This window comes from Danio rerio, chromosome 12 (assembly GCF_052040795.2).
Source record: "Danio rerio strain M-AB ecotype USA chromosome 12, GRCz13ab, whole genome shotgun sequence".
In the NCBI taxonomy this organism is placed as follows: domain Eukaryota; kingdom Metazoa; phylum Chordata; class Actinopteri; order Cypriniformes; family Danionidae; genus Danio; species Danio rerio.
Window position 1 is genome coordinate 50,084,327 of NC_141032.1, and position 19,691 is coordinate 50,104,017.

The following is a 19,691-nucleotide window of genomic DNA, read 5'->3' on the forward strand; positions in this document are numbered from 1 at the left end:
TTTTGCGTACACAGCGTTGATGCATGAGGCCCCAGGTTTTGGTTTTGTCGTTCAGTTCAATATCAGTGTCAAAGTTCATCGGTTTTGAAACTAACAGATTCAAAAGTTCAGACTATAAGCTCATATAACGCATTGTGCATATTGCTGTTGATTGAGTTCAGTAGTGATGCAGAAAACTCGTCAATCAGTCAAACAGTTTTCTAAGAAATTGGTTTGCTTGTGTATTAGAGGTGTTTTTAGCTTTCTAGTGTTCGATAAGCTTCTATTGTTGTGCAGTTGGTCGATGAGGTTAAAATGCACTGTCAAATCGCTGTAATCACTGTGAGCTGCTGACTTTTTTTTCTTTACAAATATAATATTTATTGGGGGTTTCAAAATTAATCGTTTCTTCGGTGCACCGCGTTGCAGACGCGGACAATTCGGTATCGCTTCAGTAATAACCATAACCGGTTATTATTGACGTCATTTACCTCATATGCGCTCTGTCGCGAAGGAGGCGAGCGCGAGTATTTACAACACTCTAACTACTTAAAACTCATAAATTGTGCACAATTTCACTGTGTGTGTTTGCTGGATCAGTCTTTCACTGACATTGACAGCAAAAGCCCCTATTTCACAGAGATGGAGAGAATGAAAGTACTCCCTTTCTCTCTCTCTCTCTCTCTCTCTCTCACACACACACACACACACACACACACACACACAGTGGCCCATTTGACCTGCTGGCGAGACTTTTCTTCTCCTCTCGGCTGTTTTACAGCGTTACTTCTGGATAAAGAAACGAGCTCGTCTCTGCAGAGTTTTTTCCACTGTGTCTATCATGCATTATCTGTGATCGCTGCTGCCGCCTGCCGCTTATCAGTATCACTCATCTGTAAAGAGCGCAGCGCGCAATAGCCAATCGCAACCGTTTTTGTTGAGGGTGTGACCGATCAAAGAGGTGTAAGAGAACTTGACAAGGATCAGAAAGTGAGCTGGATATTTATATTTGTTTATATTATTTGCTAAATGCTCGTTTAAAGGTACAGATTATATTTCTGACTCTATTAAATAACAAAATTGTATTACAAATAGTTTATAAATATATTCATACATTTTAATACAAGAACTGCTGCTGTAAAGAAAATATAAAACAGTGTATGAAAAGCACCGTCAATGCACTGATGCACTGAAATATCGAATTGAACCGAATCGATGGCACCGAACCGTGAGACTAGTGTAGGTTCACAGCTCTAATATTTATCTAAGGTCTGTGCAGTATTGAAGAGAATGTGATTAATTTTAAATGTGATAATTCATTCATTCATTTTCTTTTGGCTTAGTCCCTTTATGAATCAGGGTTCACCACAGCGGAATGAACTGCCAACTCATCCAGCATATGTTTTACACAGTGGATGCCCTTCCACTCAGTACTAGGAAACACTCATTCACACAGTCATACACTACGGCCAATTTAGTTTATCAATTAACCCTATAGCGCATGTGTTTGGACTGGGGGAAACCGGGGCACCCGGAGGAAACCCACGCCAACACGGGGAGAACACGACTTGAAGCAGCGACCTTCTTGCTGTGAGGCAACAGTGCTAACCACTGAGCCACCATGCTGCCCCTAATTGGCAACATAATCACATTTATTGCATTATATAAATTTCGAATTTGCTTTCATTGTTATAATGGTTCATATTATTTAAGTGTTATTAGTAAGTGATTTGTATGTGTTTTCTCAGGCCGGACGCTGTTGGAGCGTTTCTTCCAGCAGCAGGACTCCAGTGAGCCGGAGGAGGCTGAGAAACTCTGCTCCAAGATTCTAGCTATGGGTCTCCTGTTGCCCTTCAGCGACTGCTTCAGAGAGACCTACAGCAGCAGCGGACACCTCGCTCCCCAATTCGATGTGAGTTCACCATCACTTTATTCACACACTCCTGAATCCGTGCATCTCTGGAGAGCCACTGTGCTTCTGTCTGCTGGTTTTTAGTTTTTATTTATATGAAGTTTTTACTTTTATAAAGAAATAAATCCTTGCGAAATAGTGATGATACAGTGACAACAGTTAAACAAGTAACCAAACGAATAAATAAATGAATGTTTAAACACTGAAAACAAGACAGAACAGTTCAGCTCACTTACACACACTGGTTACAGGTGCACATACGTATACATACATGGGAGATCAGTAAGTCTAGAAAAATGAAAGCATATTAAAGTATTAACTTTTATTTTTGCTTTTGTATAAAACAAAAACTCTGGAGTCTGTGCCTATAGCTTGATATGGCTGTTGTTGTTTTTTGTGCATGGAAAATGCATGAAGATTACCACTTTATGAGTAAACGATGCATGAAATGAAATCAAATATAAATTTAAGATGTGAATAAATTACCTTCATGAGATTAAATGACAGTAATTAAATTCTGGGCAAACATAAAACAATCATTTTAATACTATACAGTATAATACTATTAACAATCTGATGAAATGTGATGAATATGTGTATGCAATGATGTAATTTGCCACACAAAAAAAAATAAAATTAAATAATGTACAGGCTTCATATGGGTGCTGGAAATCCTTAAAAATTGTGAAATTTTAGTCTGGTGTTTTCAGGGTTTGAACAGTGCTTAGATTTTAGGTAAAGTGCTTGAAACTTGAATTGTATTGCTTTCATAACAATTAAAATTTCTAGTTAGGCAATAATATTGTTACTTTTAGTATTATTTCTATTATTATTATTATTATTGCTTTTGTATGAATAAAACTCTGGAGTCTGTGCCTGTAGCATGATCTGGCTTTGGTGTTTTTGCATGTTGATTACCACTTCATAATTAATCAATGCATGAAATGAAGTGAAATTAAAATTTAAAATGAAAGATTTACATTTAAGATGTGATTAAATGACAATTCCCCCAATTCTGGGCTTGGGGGAAAACAAACTCCCTTTTAATTCTATACTATATTGCAATTTACACTCACTGGCCACTTTATTAGGTACAGTTTACGAGTACCGAGTTAGACCCCCTTTTGCATTCAGAACTGCCTTAATCCTTTGTGTCATATAGATTTAGCAAGCTACTGGAAATATTCCTCAGATTTTGCTCTATATTGACATGATAGCATCACGCAGTTGCTGCAGATTTGTCAGCTCCACATCCATGATGCCAATCTCCCGTTCCAACAGCAGCAGTGTTGGATGCGCAGAACAACCTTAGTCCAGAAATGAGAACAGAGTTATGAATGAGCACAGATGAGAGTCATGATGACCTCTTATTGGCTGAGGTTGGAGTCTTGTGATCTGTTGCTTGTTTGTGATTGGATGTGGTTAGCTGTGGCGCTGTATCATCTAAAAAAAGAGTGTCAGAGCGCCATCTGCTGGTGGTGATCTGCAGTCTGTGATTGACATCCAGAGTGGATGGAGAATTCTCTCTGCTTTACAGTGCTCAAAACTCTATGAATTTCTCTTTTTAGCAGTTCCCTGATGGGTTTTAGTCTTCTAGAGTGCTTAATACTTTATAAACACTTTGTAGTTTTTTTACTCATGATTATGCTGTTTTAAACTGGCTCATAAAGCAGGCGTATGTAGTTCACTTAGTGATGAATGGCAGTAATAAATTAGTGCAACAAGCATGATTTCTGATATAGAACAGTAAAAAACATGAATGTGTGTGTGAAAATGCACAATTACCATGTTTATCATCTTAAATTACCATGATTATTTGTATCATATCATGTTTCACATCCAGCCACATTTGAATCATGTCCATATTTACCAACATGTAAATATAAATTCATAAAAATAAATACTGCTTCCGACCTCCAGGGGCACTAGCTTGATTTGTACCTATATAAAAAGTCACTTACCATAGAGTAAGGAGGAGTGTTTGGTAGAGTGGCCACTTCATGGATCACTCACCTTTAGTCCAATGGTTGAGAACTTTAAGTTATCGCTCAGTTAAGGACTGTTTCTACGTTGCTGTGCGTATGTTGGCTTGCTGTTTCTCACTGAAGAAGCCAAGTTAACCAACTTCTAGGGGAGCAACAATCTCACTTAATCATGGCAACTTGACTGCTGTCCTACAAACAACCACCTCTCTTCGGAGGAATCACAGGACATCATAAGGATTTGCATCGCTCTCAAGTGCTTTAAATAAGTGGGCACTGACTTTTTCTATTTTGGAAAGACTATTTTGTTTCTGACTTTAAAATGCTTTATTTTTTGCTGTGATTGATGTTGGTTTTTTTTTTAATGAGAACTTTACACATAGCTAAAATAAAGTTTACACTTGATTTAATTTGTTTTATGAGAGTGCTTATTCTGTACAGCCAAAATTCTGTAAACCCCCTCAGAGTAATACCACATTGAGAAAAGGAGGTGCTGCAGCTTCAATTTAGTTTGTTGTGTACATATAGTTTTGTAATTAAAGCTAGGGGTGCACAATTTATTATAAAGTTTTATATCTAACTAAAAGGTTTTATGAGTATTAATTTTTTAAAATAATTAATAATACATTTATAAAATTAGCCATCAATAAAAAATATATATAATAATAAAATAATTATTGTAAAATTTTATTCATTCATTGATTCATTCATTTTGTGCCGCTTTCCTGGTGCTGGGTCACAGAGGCAGCAGTCTTAGGAGAGGACCTCAGATTTCCCTCTCCCCAGACCAGGGGTCACCAATCTTGTTCCTGGAGGGCCGATGTCCTGCAGATTTTAGCTCCAACCCTAATCAAACACACCTGAACAAGCTAATCAAGCTCTCTCTAGGTGTACTTGAAACATCCAGACTGGTGTGTTAAGGCAAGTTGGAGCTAAACCCTGCAGGGACACCGGCCCTCCAGGACCAGGATTGGTGACCCCTGCCCCAGACACTTCCTCCAGCTCCTCTGGGGGGGATCCCGAGGCGTTCCCAGGCCAGCCTAGAAACATAGTCCCCCCAGCATGTCCTGGGTCTTCCCTGAGGCCTCCTCCCGGTGGGACATGCCTGCAACACCTCCCTAAGGAGGCATTCGAAACAGATGCGCGAGTCACCTCAGCTGACAGCGGCTCTACTACGAGCTCCTCCCAAGTGTCAGAGCTCTTCACCCTATCCATAAGAGTGCACCCTGCCACCCTTCAAAGGAAACTCATTTCGGTCGCTTGTATCCGGGATCTTGTCCTTTCGGTCATGACCCAAAGCTCATGACCATAGGTGAGAGGAGGAACAAAGATTAACCGATAAATCAAAAGCTTTGCCTTTTGGCTCAGCTCCTTCTTCACCACAACGGACCGGTACATTGACCGCATTACTGCTGCCACTGCATCGATCCGCCTGTCAATCTCACGCTCCATCCTTCCCTCACTCGTGAACAAAAACCCGAGATACTTAAACTCCTCCACCTGGTGTAAGGACTTTCCTCCAACCTGGAATTTGTCAAACCACCTTTTTCCGGTGGAGCACCATGGCCTCGGACTTGGAGGTGCTGATTCTCATCCCAGCCGCGTCACACTCTGCAGCAAACTGCCCCAGTGCTAGCTGAAGGTCCATGTTTGATAAAGCCAACAGAACAACATCCTCTGCGAATAACAGAGATTAAATCCTGTAGTCCCGAACCGGACCCCCTCCAGCCCAGAAATTATGAACAGAATTGGTGACAAGGGGCAGCCTTGCCAGAGTACAAGAAGTCAGACTTTTTGCCGGCAATGCCTACTTCAGACTCCTAGTCTGTTTATATAGGGACGAGATTGCCCTTAACAGAGCACCTCTGACCCTGTACTCCCCGAGCACCCACCACATAATACCACTAGGGACTTGGACGAATGCCTTCTCCAAGTCCACAGAACACATGTGGACTGGTTGGGCATACTCCCTGGAGCACCCTGCTGAGGGTATAGAGCTAGTCCAGTGTACCACGGCCCGAACGAAAAATGAATAGTTTCTCCTGAATCCTAAATTCAACCATCGACTGGATCCTAATCTCCAGTACCCTGGCATAGACGTTCCCCTGGGAGGCTGAGGAGTGTGATTTCCCCCTATAGTTGGAGCACACAGTCCGGTAATAAAATGTTATCATTATTATAATTATTATAAAGTTTTATAATACAAACTATATATTTACATATTTAGTTTTTTGTATATATAGTTGTATAATAAAAAAATAATAATCTCAATGTAAAATTATGAATTCTTTCCTAATATTAATCTTGTAAAATTATATTCATATTGCAATATAAATCGCAGAAAAACTAAGTACTGCAATGTCAGGTTTTTCCAATATCGCGCAGCCGCTAATTCTAATACATCTTAAATTCATACTTTATTTTTCTTTAATGGGAAACAGCCACTAATGTTTGGAATCATGTGATGTGTTGCTGTTTTAACTCCCAGATTAAATCTGTATCGAATTAAAATCATCTGGAGTCTGAATGAACTTGTGAATCAGTCAGCCGGTGACGTCAGTGTTATTGATGCTTGAACAGCTGTTTACAGTTACACTGGAGCTGTGTTTATTTTAGGATGTGTGTGTGTGTGTGCACGCGCGTTTGCTGCAGTGTAGCTCTTCAGTGACGCTGAAGTGTGTGTTCAGCATTTTCATGGCTTATTTACAGTGTTGGCGGGGCTCATGTAAATCTGGGCTCTGTGATTGGCTTGTGAGGTGAATGACGAGCCTGTTCTCAGCACTGCATCAGTGCGTCTGTCCTCGCTGTCATAAAGCGGATGAGCAGATCCAGCATGGAGGCGCAGGACACAGACCCAGAGCTGCTACTGCCTGACATGTGTGTTTCTGCTGCTGACTCATCATCTGTGTGTGTGTGTGTGTGCTTGTGTGTTTGTTTGTGTGTGTGTGTGTGTGTGTGTGTGTGTGTGTGTGTGTGCGCGCACATTAGTCATGATCTGAGCTAGACATCTTTGTGTGTTTGTGTCTGCAGTGTTTATGGTCTGAACCGGTCCTCTTTGGATGTGTGTGTGCGTGTCTGCAGTGTTCATGATCTGAGCCGGTCCTCTATGTATGTGCGTGTTTGTATCTGCAGTGTATTTTGAGCTGGTCCTCTCTGTGTCTGCAGTGTTCATGGTCTGATTTGATCATCTCTGTGTGTGTTTTTGTTTGTGTGTGTGTGTGTGTGTGTGTGTGTGTGTGTGTGTGTGTGTGTGTATGGTGTGGTCATGATCTGATTTGATCATCTGCATTTGTGTGTGTCTGCAGTGGTCCTGATCCGAAGTCATTCATCTGTGTGTGTGTGTGTGTGTGTGTATGGTGTGGTCATAATCTGATTTGATCATCTGCGTGTGGGTGTGTGTGTGTACACGATTCTGAGGTCATATTTTCAGTCCGGTATGTGTGCATTGTCTGCTGTAGTCTTAGTATGATGAGTGTGTGTTTGTTTGCTTTGGTCATAATCTTAGTCGGTCGTGTGTGTGTGTGTGTGTGTGTGTGTGTGTGTGTGTGTGTGTGTGTGTGTGTGTGTGTGTGTGTGTGCGCGCATTTGTCTGCTGTTGTCAGTATCGTCTGTGTGTATGTGTCTCTGTAGCCGTGATCTGTTCCAGTGTGTTTGGTTGCTGTGGTCATATTCTGAGGTGGTCATTGTGTGTGTTTGTGCTAGTCTGCCATGGTCATAATCTGAGCTGGATGTATGCTTGTGTGCGTGTATTTGTAGTCATGTTCTGAGCCAGTTGCCTACGTGTGTGTGTGTGTGTGTGTGTGTGTGTGTGTGTGTGTGTGTGTGTGTGTGTGTGTGTGTGTGTTTGTGTGTGTGTTTGTGTGTGTGTGTGTGTTTGTGTGTTTGTGTGTGTTAAGGCCAGGACATACCAAGCTGAGGGTAGCCGTTGGTCAGTATTGTTTGTGCTAGTGTGTTTGGTGTGATCTACATGTCGTCTCATTCTCACATTGGATCAATTTGGCCCGATTCAGCATATAGAATTAGGGTCAAAAGAGAGCGATCTGATTGGTTATTCAGCTGCAAATCAGAGCACGAGAACAAAAACTGAAGTGACAAAACCAAGTAAACAATTCAAGTCAAGACACAAAGTGGCCAGCGGTGTTTTTACTACATTTCTCAAGTATTTGCAATTAATATGGATTCTCAGATTATCCAGCGCAATCTCACGGCAATACGTAACTTTTTGATTTAGAGGCTAATTCGAATTAATTCGTATAATCCAATTTGTACATTTTAGTACGATTTGCTTATCACCCAATGACGGTTGGGTTTAGGGGCGGGGTTGGGTGCCACGCCTCCTTTTTAAAATCGTACATTTTCGTACGACTCAACTCGAGTTCGAATTTGCACTAATTAGCCACTGAACTGACAAAACGGAAAATACTTGCGTTTCCTCGTGAGATCAGGCTGGATTATCAGACATATTTGCACAAGCAAATTCCTCCATGGTGAATAACAAGTACTGTGAAAATGGTAATAAATTCTTCTTTTGTTTGCACTTTGTATGTGCACACAGCAACAGAATACACACTCGTTTCAGTCCACTGCTGTCCTTTTGGTGTGTTTACGTCACGTATAGCTTTTTGGTCAAGACGGGACAAGACACAAGCTTGGTTTTCATCTGTGCTTGTTCTTGGAAACAGCTTGGTGTGTTCCAGCATACTGTGTGTGTGTGTGTGTGTGTGTGTGTGTGTGTGTGTGTGTGTGTGTGTGTGTGTGTGTGTGTGTGTGTGTGTGTGTGTGTGGGTCTATACAGTGGTGGAAATAAGTATTGAACACATTGGCGTGTTTTTTTCCTGGAAATAAAAATTCTAAAGAAGCTGTTGACATGGAATTGAAGCAGATTTTGGTAAAAAACCCAAACAATACAAACGTAAAAATAAAACAAAACACTGGAATGACAGAAGGAGAAAGAACTGAACTACTGAAACATTTAATATTTTATACAAGCGGCTTTTTGGTGCTGTCAGCTTAAAGACTCTCATGGAGAATGAAGCCTCATGCATTGCTCAGGTGTGAGTTTCTCACAGACATCTACAGTGTAGAAATCTTGACACTTCTGTGGGTCTCGTCTGTCACACCTGAGCTTTATTCTGTATTCTTGATTGAATTCGGATCAGGTGATTGGCTGGGCCATTCTACAGCTTGATTTTTCTTTCTCTGAAAGCATCTAAGAGTCTCCTCGGCTGTGTTTTAGATCATTGTCTTGCTGACATGTCCACCCTGGTTTCATCTTCATCCTCCTGCTAATGTAGATGTTGGACTGAAGCAGCTGATATTCATTTACACTGAGGAAGGGCAGAGGCTTGCTGAAGAACTACTGAGAGATTTCAGCTGCTGTCTGGGCTTTCACTGCTCAAATACACCTTCCTTTCTTTATGTGCTCAATACTTTCTCCCTGCATCATTTCATTTTATTACACATGACTTCATTTGTAAGCTAATTAGATTAGTTTTCTTTATATATATGGATTTCTTTGGTTGTTACCAACATCCGGGAAAAATTTCAAGTCAACGACACCTTTAGAAATACGTTTTCTGAGAAAAGTGGTCGAGTTCGATACTTATTTTCCCCACTGTGTGTGTTTGTGTTTGTCTGCTGTGGTCATAATCCGAGTCGGTCAGCTGCATGTATGTGCTTTAAAAAATAATGGGTTGTCTTAACCTAACTTTGCTTTAATATATGGACTAATCCAACAGTTTTTCAGCTTTAGGACAACGGTTGGGTTTGTTCATATTTGACTGCATGCCTCGGTTACAAAAACCCAGTATTTTTATATGTGTGTGTGTATGTGTGTGCTGTGATCACGCGCAGTGCTGTGGGCCCGGAGGATGCAGGCTGACTCCGGGGGCTCGTCCTCCGCCAGCCGTGGCTCTGATGGGACTGTGGAACTCTGGGAGGTTCTGCAGTTTCTCAGTGGGTGTGGAGAAAACAGACAGACCCCGCTGGAGGAGCTCAGTGACCACAGCTGCACGCTAGACCTCGGCCAGGTCTGCAGCTTTACTCTCTTCACTAGCAGCTTGATTTACCGACAGTGACTGCAGCGTGCTCCAGTTTGAGACTCGATCCACTCTGTTTGATGAATGCGAATCTGTTTTGTAGATCCGCTCATACCATCAACAATAAAGAAATTGCAAACTGTCCCTCTTCCCAACAGGGAAAACCACCAACAATAAACAATGCATGATTATATGCTGTCATGGCTTTGCAATAACAAAAATGTGCTTATAATGGAAGTCAATGAGGCAAAAACAGCACCAACATAACCAAAGAGAAGTCAATCTGAAGAGTACATAACAAGTTAAAGGTTGATTGTTTGATCCTGCTGTGTGTATCTCTCTGATGTCCTGATCTCCGTGTGTCTGTGTGTGTCTCCAGCAAGATCAGCTGTACACATGGGCCGCCGTCAGTCAGCCTCCGCCGTCACTCGAGCGTCTGGAGGGTCATTTACCTGGACACCTGAAGGGCCTTTGGATCCCGACACAACCAGGAGAGGAGGAGCAGCCTCTGGCCAAATACACAGAGGATGGTAAGAGCACACACGTATTTGTTTTTGTGGATTGTGGGGACATTCCATAGGTTTCCATTGTTTTTATACTGTACAAACTCTATTTCTATTGCCTAAAACACAACCCTCACTGGAAGCTGCTCATTTTTACGTTCTAATAAACATATATTCTGCATGATTTAAACGCTTTTTGTAAAATGGAGACCTGGTTAATGTCCTCATAGTTCTCCTTCTTTGTCATTATACGCATTACGCATACACACAAATACTGAGAACACACACAGTCTGCAGTACACTTGTGCAGTTCAACATTTGTTAATTGCTTTAAAATGTAAACATTCTTGAAATATTACATCTAGGAAGTGACATCATATAGAAATTTCTTCACCGTGGTGGAAAGATAAATTAAATCTCAAATTTTACAAGAGGCGTAGTTCATCAATCTCAAGCATTGAGCCGGAGTTGATGTTTATTTTTAGAAATAAATCCTTCCGTTCATTGTCATACAATAGCAAAATTGCACAGATCAGGGTTTAAAATGTGCACAAATCATCTTTTAAACAAAACGACTGGTGTAGTGTTTAGTAGGGAGGCAACAATACAGTTAACTCAACTCACTCTATTTCTATAGCACTTTCACAAATCACAATGATTACTAGGGATGTAACGGTATCAGAATTTCACGGTACGGTAATACCTCTGTATGAATGTCACGGTACGGTATTTATTGAATCATTTACAGGAAAAAACAAAACTTATGAAAATACTCCAAAAAAGTGCCAAAAGTGTCAATGACATACAAATTAGCCATCTATCTGTAAGCTTTGAAACAGGAACTTCAATTTTAATAACAAAAAAATATTAAACCATGTAAAAAAATAAAGTTTCAATTTAGTAGTGTTGAAAACTCATCACATTCAACATTTAATCACTCACTCACTTAGATAGAGATGGGTTTAAAGGAAAATTATCATATAAATATAATCTGGTAAAAGCTGGTATCTCTGGGTATTTACAATGTCCCCTGCAACAGAAAAAAACCCTCTCATTTGGGACTGAGGTTTCTGGGTTAAGAGAGATATGACTTGGCCCAGGTTGACAGCAGTGGGTAACGTTGTGCATTGTCTTTCCCCCACTTGAGAGGACAAACCATGAGTAAGATAGAGGTCTCATGTCTGCATCAATCTGAACAGTGTGCTGTGTTTCTGCAGTCCCCATGACTGATTATTAGTCATATTCCCCAACTTGCAGGCACGTGCACACACAGTGCTCAACCAGTGCAGTGCACATGCCCTTTATAGTCTTGGATAGAAAGTTCCCTTCCAAAATGATCAAAAGTGCCCCCGCGACGCGACACACCCTCCGTCCCCGCTTTACAGTACGCGCGCGACAACACAGCTGATAAGAACTCGCGCGACAACACCACTATTCAGTACGCGCGCGGCGACAACACCCGCTTTAGGGTTTTCCAGCTCTTTTTGATCCCCGCTTCTAGCAGCACACTCCATTTCCGCATTACTGGATCTGTAGCGACAACAGACCGCAAGGGATTATGGCCAAGCCTGGGCTGATGGGAATTGTAGTTTCCGGTACCTCCCGTTCGCTTCATTCGCCTGAGCAAATTTTCTCAGAAGACCTATAGTTTTACCGAGTCATGCGACTACGGTAATATCGAAAAAAATTAATATTGCGGTATGACGGTATTTACAATACCGTTACATCCCTAATGATTACTAAAGTGCTGTACATAAAACACATAAAACGCATGTAAAATATACATAAAACCAAAATACATGAACTCATATCACATGATAAAAAGCTAATAAAAATAAGTGTGTTTTCAGTGATCTCAAAAGTTTGAGCTGTTCTTAAAGAGAGTGGGAGATCGTTCCGGAGTCTTGGAGCTGCTACCGAGAAAGCTCTGTCACATCGACATTTTAAGCGTGATCTAGGAACTTGCAAATAGAGACGATCCATAGAGCGAAGAGATCTCACAGGTTGGCGCATAATAATTAGCTCAGAAATATACTCAGGGGCCAGGCCATGGAGGGATTTATAAACACACAACAGAACTTTGTACTGAATTCTAAACTGGATTGGCAGCCAGTGTAGAGAAACAAGTACAGGTGTAATGTGCTCTCGTTTTTTTGTGCCTGTTAAAAGCCCGGCAGCTGCGTTCTGGTCAAAGATGACACCAAGACTCTTTACCGAGGAATGTATTTTCCCAGAAAGCAATGACAGATTGCCATTAGAATCTGAACCTTTTTGGCCAAAAACAATGAATTTGCACTTGTCTTCATGCAGTTGGAGAAAGTTATTTGCCAACCAACACTTCAAATCAGCCAAACAATTAAGCAGAGCCTGAAGGGAGGGTTGTTCCCTAGATTTTATAGGGAAGTTTTTGTCATCAGCATATAGATGGTAATTTATGCCATGCTTTTCAAAATTTTTTCCTAACGGAAGTAAAGGGAGAACAAAACAGGACCCAGTGTTGAGCCTTGCGGAACCCCACACATTAATTGCCTAACAGATGAAGAGGAGTTGCCCAAACTGACTGGTATAGAACCAGTCTAAGGCCAGACCCTGGATACCAGCGTGTTCTTTAAGCTCTAAGTTAGCCCACGGTTCAATACATACTTCGGTTTTTTTAACACTGTTTTCAGTTCAGTTCAGTTCTCATGGCTCGACACGTGTTTTTTAAAACTTTTTATTACTCTATAGGCAGTAGGTACAGTAAGAGGTTACAGAGAAAAAAAAATAAAAATGATTAATTGCAATACTCATTTTGTTTTACTTAAAAGCCAAGAAAAGTACAGTAGTTCCTAGTGTATTGTATAAAAAAATGAACACTGAAATTCCACAGCTGCTGGTAGCCCATGTACAAACTGGGGAACACATAAAACCCTACATTTTGAAAATAACATACATGTGAAGTTAATAAAGATAAATTGGCCATTTTGAATAAACTTATTTGTACTTCAGTAAACATAAATAAACCATCTTAATTATCTCGCTGCTGAAAAAATGCGAGACTGTAGTCCAGGGCTATTCAATTGGCGACCCTTTGTTTTGGCCCTCCAGATAGTGTGATCAAGACATAAATAAATTTAGTTCAGTCAAAAAACGGCCGCTATAGCTATGAAGTGACGTGCGTCTGTTCAACTCAGTATGAGCTGCAGAGCGTGAGTCACCATAAGCGAGTGGTGTGGACAGCCGAAAACATTTGCATTTGTTTTGTAGAAAATGCCTTTTGTATAATGCACTGTGATCATTAATAGGGATGCAACGATTAGCTGATTTCACTATTAACTGCGCTTTAATTCGTCACAGTTAATTAATCGTAAAGGCTTCTCTAAGCTTCATTTCTGTTGCATGGAAAAGTTATGACAAGTTGCCAAGCCAACTGTGCGCAAGTTTAAAGTTCCAAGCATGTACACCGAGGCTAATACGCACGCTCACCGGATTAACTATAGCAGCGGCCGTTCCCATATCACGTCTTTTCCGCTTGCAAGTTTGTTATTTCTAATGTAAGAAATACAAAATGCACGCACAAGCACAGCAACAGGCTTGCCTCTATCCAGGCGCACGCAGTAGAAAACATCTCGCAGTGAGTTGTGTGTGCCTTTCAGTGCAATGTCAAGCGCCCCTTAACTTTAGAGCACAGTGATTAGAGATTTACACGCAGGGAGGAGTTTCCTCATCTCAGCTCATGGACTTACAGGCACACACAGGAGATGTAAAGCGCACATAAATTATTTAAATACAAAACCGAGAAAACCGCAATTCACAAGCGCGTATTGAACCGTGGAGGTCGTACCTGACGGTTCAATATTATATTGAGGACGGGGCATCCCTAGTGTTTAGTGTATTTGTAATCTTTTTTTTAAACCTACATACATTATCTGTGGGTTATGGTGGATGGGGGTATTATGAATGGGGTGGTTCGCCCAGGGTGCTATTTACAGTTTGCCATGCCTGCTTATTTACATTTTGCAGTATACACTGAAAAAAATAATGATTTACGGTACAAATTTCATTCCACAGCAGTGATGCATACTGCCCAGATCTAATGTTTGATTGATAAAATTCAGGCAGGATGTCTGGATTGTATTTTCATAAAAAGTGTGACTTTACTCAATCACAGCAGGACTTTGTTAACGTTTACTCAATTGTTTTTGTATTTTTTACTTTTTTATTATTGGATTTTTCTGACTTGTGTTACTCTACCTGTGTTTTCTGGTGTCCTTGTTTTTGTCTGTTCACCTTGCTTTTCCTTTGTTTGTTTTTATGTTTATTAAAACAAAGAATAATTCAAATAAATAAAATGCTGCCTTGGTGAGTTAAAGAAACATAAAATGTAGTAATAAAAATAAAAATACACTCCTTGCCAATGGTGTATTGAGTTCCTCTCCTCCCATCAGCTGCTGTCAGTCAGGGGTTTTCTCTTAGACTGAGGATCTTCCTGGGTGTCGTTTGGTTCTGTTCAGGGCTTTCAGTGACTAAAGTAGATTATTTTCTTGTGCGTTTGCAGCGGTGGAGGAGCCGGAGGGTGAGTAGCTTAAATAACCTCTGCGCCTCGTCTGTGTGTCATTTCACATCTTCATTGTATGTTAAAATATACTTAAAAAAATGGTTAAAGATTTACAGTCATTTCAGCTTTTTCCCCTCATGCATTGCTGTTTGTTTGCCTGAATCACATGACATGACATCATTTATTGTCTTCATCTACAACAGTGTCTGTCTTCATCAGTGACTTGATCATAAAGTGCTCTGGGTCAAATCATTAATAACAGACTGCATATTGTTAATCAAATGTGTTTCCTCATTCATTTCCGCTTTCTTTTTTTTGTTTGCTGCACAGATGCACAACTAATCTGGACACATTTCATTTATGAGTTTTCAAAGTTTGTGATTTAATAAAAAATGAGTAGGGAGCATTTGCCTTCCTGTTTTTAGTGTTTAAAAGTCTTGTGTAGTTATTTGAGAAGCATTCAGGGGGATGCGTGTGTTTAGAAACACCCTCAGCATTAAAGTTCACAGTCATTAGTATTTACAGTGCTGTGGATATGTGGTTTCAGAGCATCAGGCCGTCGTCTCTGACCTGAAGAAACATCAGGAAGAAGAAATTCGCCAAATTCAGGTACCTCTATCATTCATCTTCCTGAAATCCCTGTGTTTCTACAACATTTAACAACTGTGTTTTTGGCGGGGTTTCCTCTTAATATAACATACTCACCGGCCATTTTATTAGGTACACCTTTCTAGTACTGGGTTGGACCCTTTTGCCTTCAGAACTGCGTTAATCCTTCATGGCAGAGATTCAACAAGCTACTGGAAATATTTCTCTGAGATTTTGCTCCATATTGACATGATAGCATCACACCGTTGCTGCAGATTTGTCTGCTGCACATCCATGATGCCAATCTCCCGTTCCACCACATCCCAAAGCTGCTCTATTGGATTGAGCTCTGGTGACTGTGGAGGCCATTTGAGTGCAGTGAACTCATCGTCATGTTCAAGAAACCAGTCTGAGATGATTGAGCTTTATGACATGGTGCGTTATCCTGCTGGAAGTAGCCATCAGAAGATGGAGACACTGTGCTCATAAAGGGATGGACATGGTCAGCAGCAATACTCAGGTAGGCTGTGGCGTTGATGCTCAATTGGTACTAATGAACCCAAAGAAAATCTCCCCCACACCATTACACCACCACCACCAGCCTGAACCGCTGATACAAGGCAGGATGATCCATGCTTTCATGTTGTTGAGGCCAAACTGTGAGCCGAGCATCCGAATGTGTCAGCAGAAATGGAGACTCATCAGAGCAGCAACGTTTCTCCAATCTTCTATTGTCCAGTTTTGGTGAGCCTGTGTGAATTGTAGCCTCAGTTTCCTGTTCTTAGCTGACAGGAGCGGCACCCGGTGTGCTCTTCTGCTGCTGTAGCCCATCCGCCTCAAGGTTGGCCGTGTTGTGTGTTCAGAGATGCTCTTCTGCAGAGCTCGGTTGTAGCGAGTGCTTATTTGAGTTACTGTTGCCTTTCTATCAGCTGGAACCAGGCAGGCCATTCTCCTCTGACCTCTGGCATCAACAAGGCATTTGCGCCCACAGAACTGCCGCTCACTGGATATTTCCTCTTTGTCGGAGCATTCTCTGTAAACCCTAGAGATGGTTTTGCGTGAAAATCCCAGTAGATCAGCAGTTTCTGAAATACTCAGAGCAGCCCGTCTGGCACCAACAACCATGCCACTTTCAAAGTCACTTAAATCCCCTTTCTTCCCCATTCTGATGCTCGCTTTGAACTGCAGCAGATCATCTTGATCATGTCTACATGCCTAAATGCACTGAATTGCTGTCATGTGATTGGTTAATTAAAAATTTGTGTTAACGAGCAATTGGACAGGTGTACCTAATAAAGTGGCCGGTTTACATTACCATACAAAATGTATACAAATTCTTTACAGTTTAGAAAAATATACTGTTAAGAAAATTTGAAAAAATGATTAGGAATACAGTAGCAAATGCATAAAGATAAGACTGCAGAGCACAGCAGGGTAGACACTTTTATAGTTTAAGTGAAGAAATTTGCTTCCTTATGATCACCATTCATTTTGGCTAGAATTTTTTTATATGACACACTCAATCAATCGAGTGTAGAGCATCGAATGTCTTTCCAATATTGCTGTAGTCGTACCAACAGTTATAAGGGAGAACTCGTAGCATGTAGAGCCTCAGTTTTATCACCTGAAAGACTTATCCTGGGTGAGGAGAGGAATGTTAAATCCCAGACATCCACTTAAATGTCTTAACACAGATTCCTAAACAGGTTGAATCTTTGTACACTGCCATAAAGCATGTGCCAATCTCTTCTTCACATTGTCAGTATTATTGCCTAAACATCTCACTCTTAAAAAAAAAAAAAAATAAATAAAACCTGAACTGGTGTGTAATGAAAACAAATTCCCTGTATTCAGATCTGATTCCACAGTGAACTTGAAGCATCTCATCAAATATTGTTTAGCTCCTCTTGGAGATTGTTTTACAACACTATGATCATATTCACACAGTAGTGTTTATGTTTGAAGTCTACTATGGAATGGTGCAGGACATGTCAAGACATCATGGAAATAGTGTTCAGAGTGGAAGGACCTTGTCCTCATGTTAGTAACAACAGGCTGTCAGTCTGTACTGTCTGACACCGTCTGTCTGTCTGGAGTTAATTGATCGTCTGCATGAGAAGCTCATCTCATGGTTCATTCATGAGCTAATGGATTCAGATCCTCCTATTCTCACATGCGCTCCATATTTAGCTGATGGATCATTGCTCATACTGAGTGTTTCTTTCTAATGTCATGTAATAGTTTCCAGAGTTTGTCTTAGTTCAGCATGCGTGTGTTTTTTCCACCAGCAGAGGGTGGTGTTGCTCCATCAAACAGAGTGAACTCTTCATAACAGCAGCTTTTAGCATTATTAATATAAGGTTTTCTTTATTTTATTAATAGCTTTAACTGAATTGAACTAGTGATCATGCTTGTGTTGTATTGATTTGCTGTGACCTGTGTTAGTTTAGTGAACTATTTCAGTACCACTATAGCCAGCTGACATCGGTCATAGGTAGTGCCCATGTATATGCAGATATTTTTTGCTACTCCTGCGCAGAATTTTGTTATAAATCAGTGGATTTGTGCAAAATGATTTTAGGAGTATCATAACTAAAATCTTAATATATGAATTAAAAATAATACCTTTTTAACTTGAGTGTGTGTAATGTTTACAATTCAAATCCAGTTAGATATGGAAGGTAAATCCTGCCAATTTTTTAATAAATCAAATAAACATTGGAAATGAAAATCAGATTAACAATTTAATTTTAAAACACTTCGCAAAATATCTGCCAAAATTGAAAAGGAAATGAAATTATTTAATTTTCATTTTCACTTTGACAACACATCGTCCCTGTCAAATTGATAATTAAAATTAAGTTTCCAATTTACCATTTCATTTCCACGTCAAGACTGTCAATATTAAAATTCAAATCCAGTTAGATCCACTTTATTTGGTAAACAAAGCAAGTCTCTCATATAATAGCTCTACTAAAAGACAGAAGATATTACTTTACAAACTGCATTGTGAATAAATTATATGAACATTTTTACATTAGTCAATAACATTACTTAAATTGGTTTAAAAACTGAGTAAATAACAATGTACACACATTTACAGAAGTAAATAAACAGAATCAATCATGCGCTAAAAATCTGCTGAAATCTGCATGCACAGATTCCATGTGGGCCTGGTCATAAGTTGTACAATCATCATGGCCAGGATTTAAGAATTCATTTTCTAATATTAATATATTGTAGCCGTGATTTGTTTGTGTCATTGTTTTATGAATTATTACAACATGACCACTATTAAGTTAAACAGGAACTTCATGCACACGATTTGCTTAAAACAAGATAAATAATTTTTAAATTGCATAGTCATGCACATGATTTACTTTTAAACAAGATAATTATTAAAATGTTGTCTTACTGTATTAATGCACAGTGGCAACAAATTAATTAATAACCTCTATATCCATATTTAAAACTTTCTCAGTGTGTCATGTGCAGGATTCTGCAATTTAAAGTTTGGTCTAAAACTAAAGTCATGCAAAAGTATTCTCATTATTGAAATACAATATACAAAAACATCTCCGTCAGGTCCAGTGGCGTTTATTGACTACTCTTTAGGTCACTCATCCACACTTTTGCAAGTGCATTTATCCATGTGACGTTCACTGCAGCACGAGCACAAGTCACTCTGCAGTTCAGGGGCTCTATTTTGACGGTCCATGCGCAGGACGCAAACGCATTAAGGACGTGTCAGAATCCACTTTTGCTATTTTTAGGACCGAAAAATCCGCTTTGCGCTGTGGCGCATGGTCTAACAGGGTTGAGCTTATTCTCTTAATGAGTTAAAGGTGTGTTTTGAGAATAAACCAGAGTCTTATCTCCCATTCCCTTTAAGAGTCAGTTGTGTCGCGCCATGGTGCATTTGCTATTTACATGACGACTTTGTAAGTGTAAAAACGAAACCCTTCACTAGAGAGAAAACAGTTGAACAGAGCATCTACAGACGAGAATGAGAGATGAGCCTCCTCATTATTTACTTTCACTTTCACTCTCGCGGATAGGGAAACGTGTTGTACGCACAGACATCCATTAGCCTATAAAAAAATGTATTTGTTTAAGTGCAAAGATTTGTTTCAAAACTATTTCTAAATTCAG

General features: G+C 40.1%; 1 protein-coding gene across 7 annotated transcripts in view; it reads left to right on the forward strand.

Moving 5' to 3' along the window:
• fmn2b (formin 2b) overlaps nucleotides 1–19,691 on the forward strand; it is a 98,772-nt gene that overhangs the window by 13,903 nt on the left and 65,178 nt on the right. For 2 of the 7 annotated variants that reach the window (XM_087277011.1, XM_087277010.1), the window contains exons 3-6: nucleotides 1,728–1,891; nucleotides 10,291–10,441; nucleotides 14,952–14,969; nucleotides 15,499–15,560. In XM_087277011.1, coding sequence (XP_087133137.1) covers nucleotides 1,728–1,891; nucleotides 10,291–10,441; nucleotides 14,952–14,969; nucleotides 15,499–15,560 — 395 coding nt within the window. Of the gene's footprint in view, nucleotides 1–1,727; nucleotides 1,892–6,582; nucleotides 6,751–6,778; nucleotides 6,986–9,726; nucleotides 9,903–10,290; nucleotides 10,442–14,951; nucleotides 14,970–15,498; nucleotides 15,561–19,691 lie in introns of those variants that run through there. The other 5 variants (XM_087277013.1, XM_087277012.1, XM_087277014.1 and 2 more) reach the window with 4 other exon arrangements.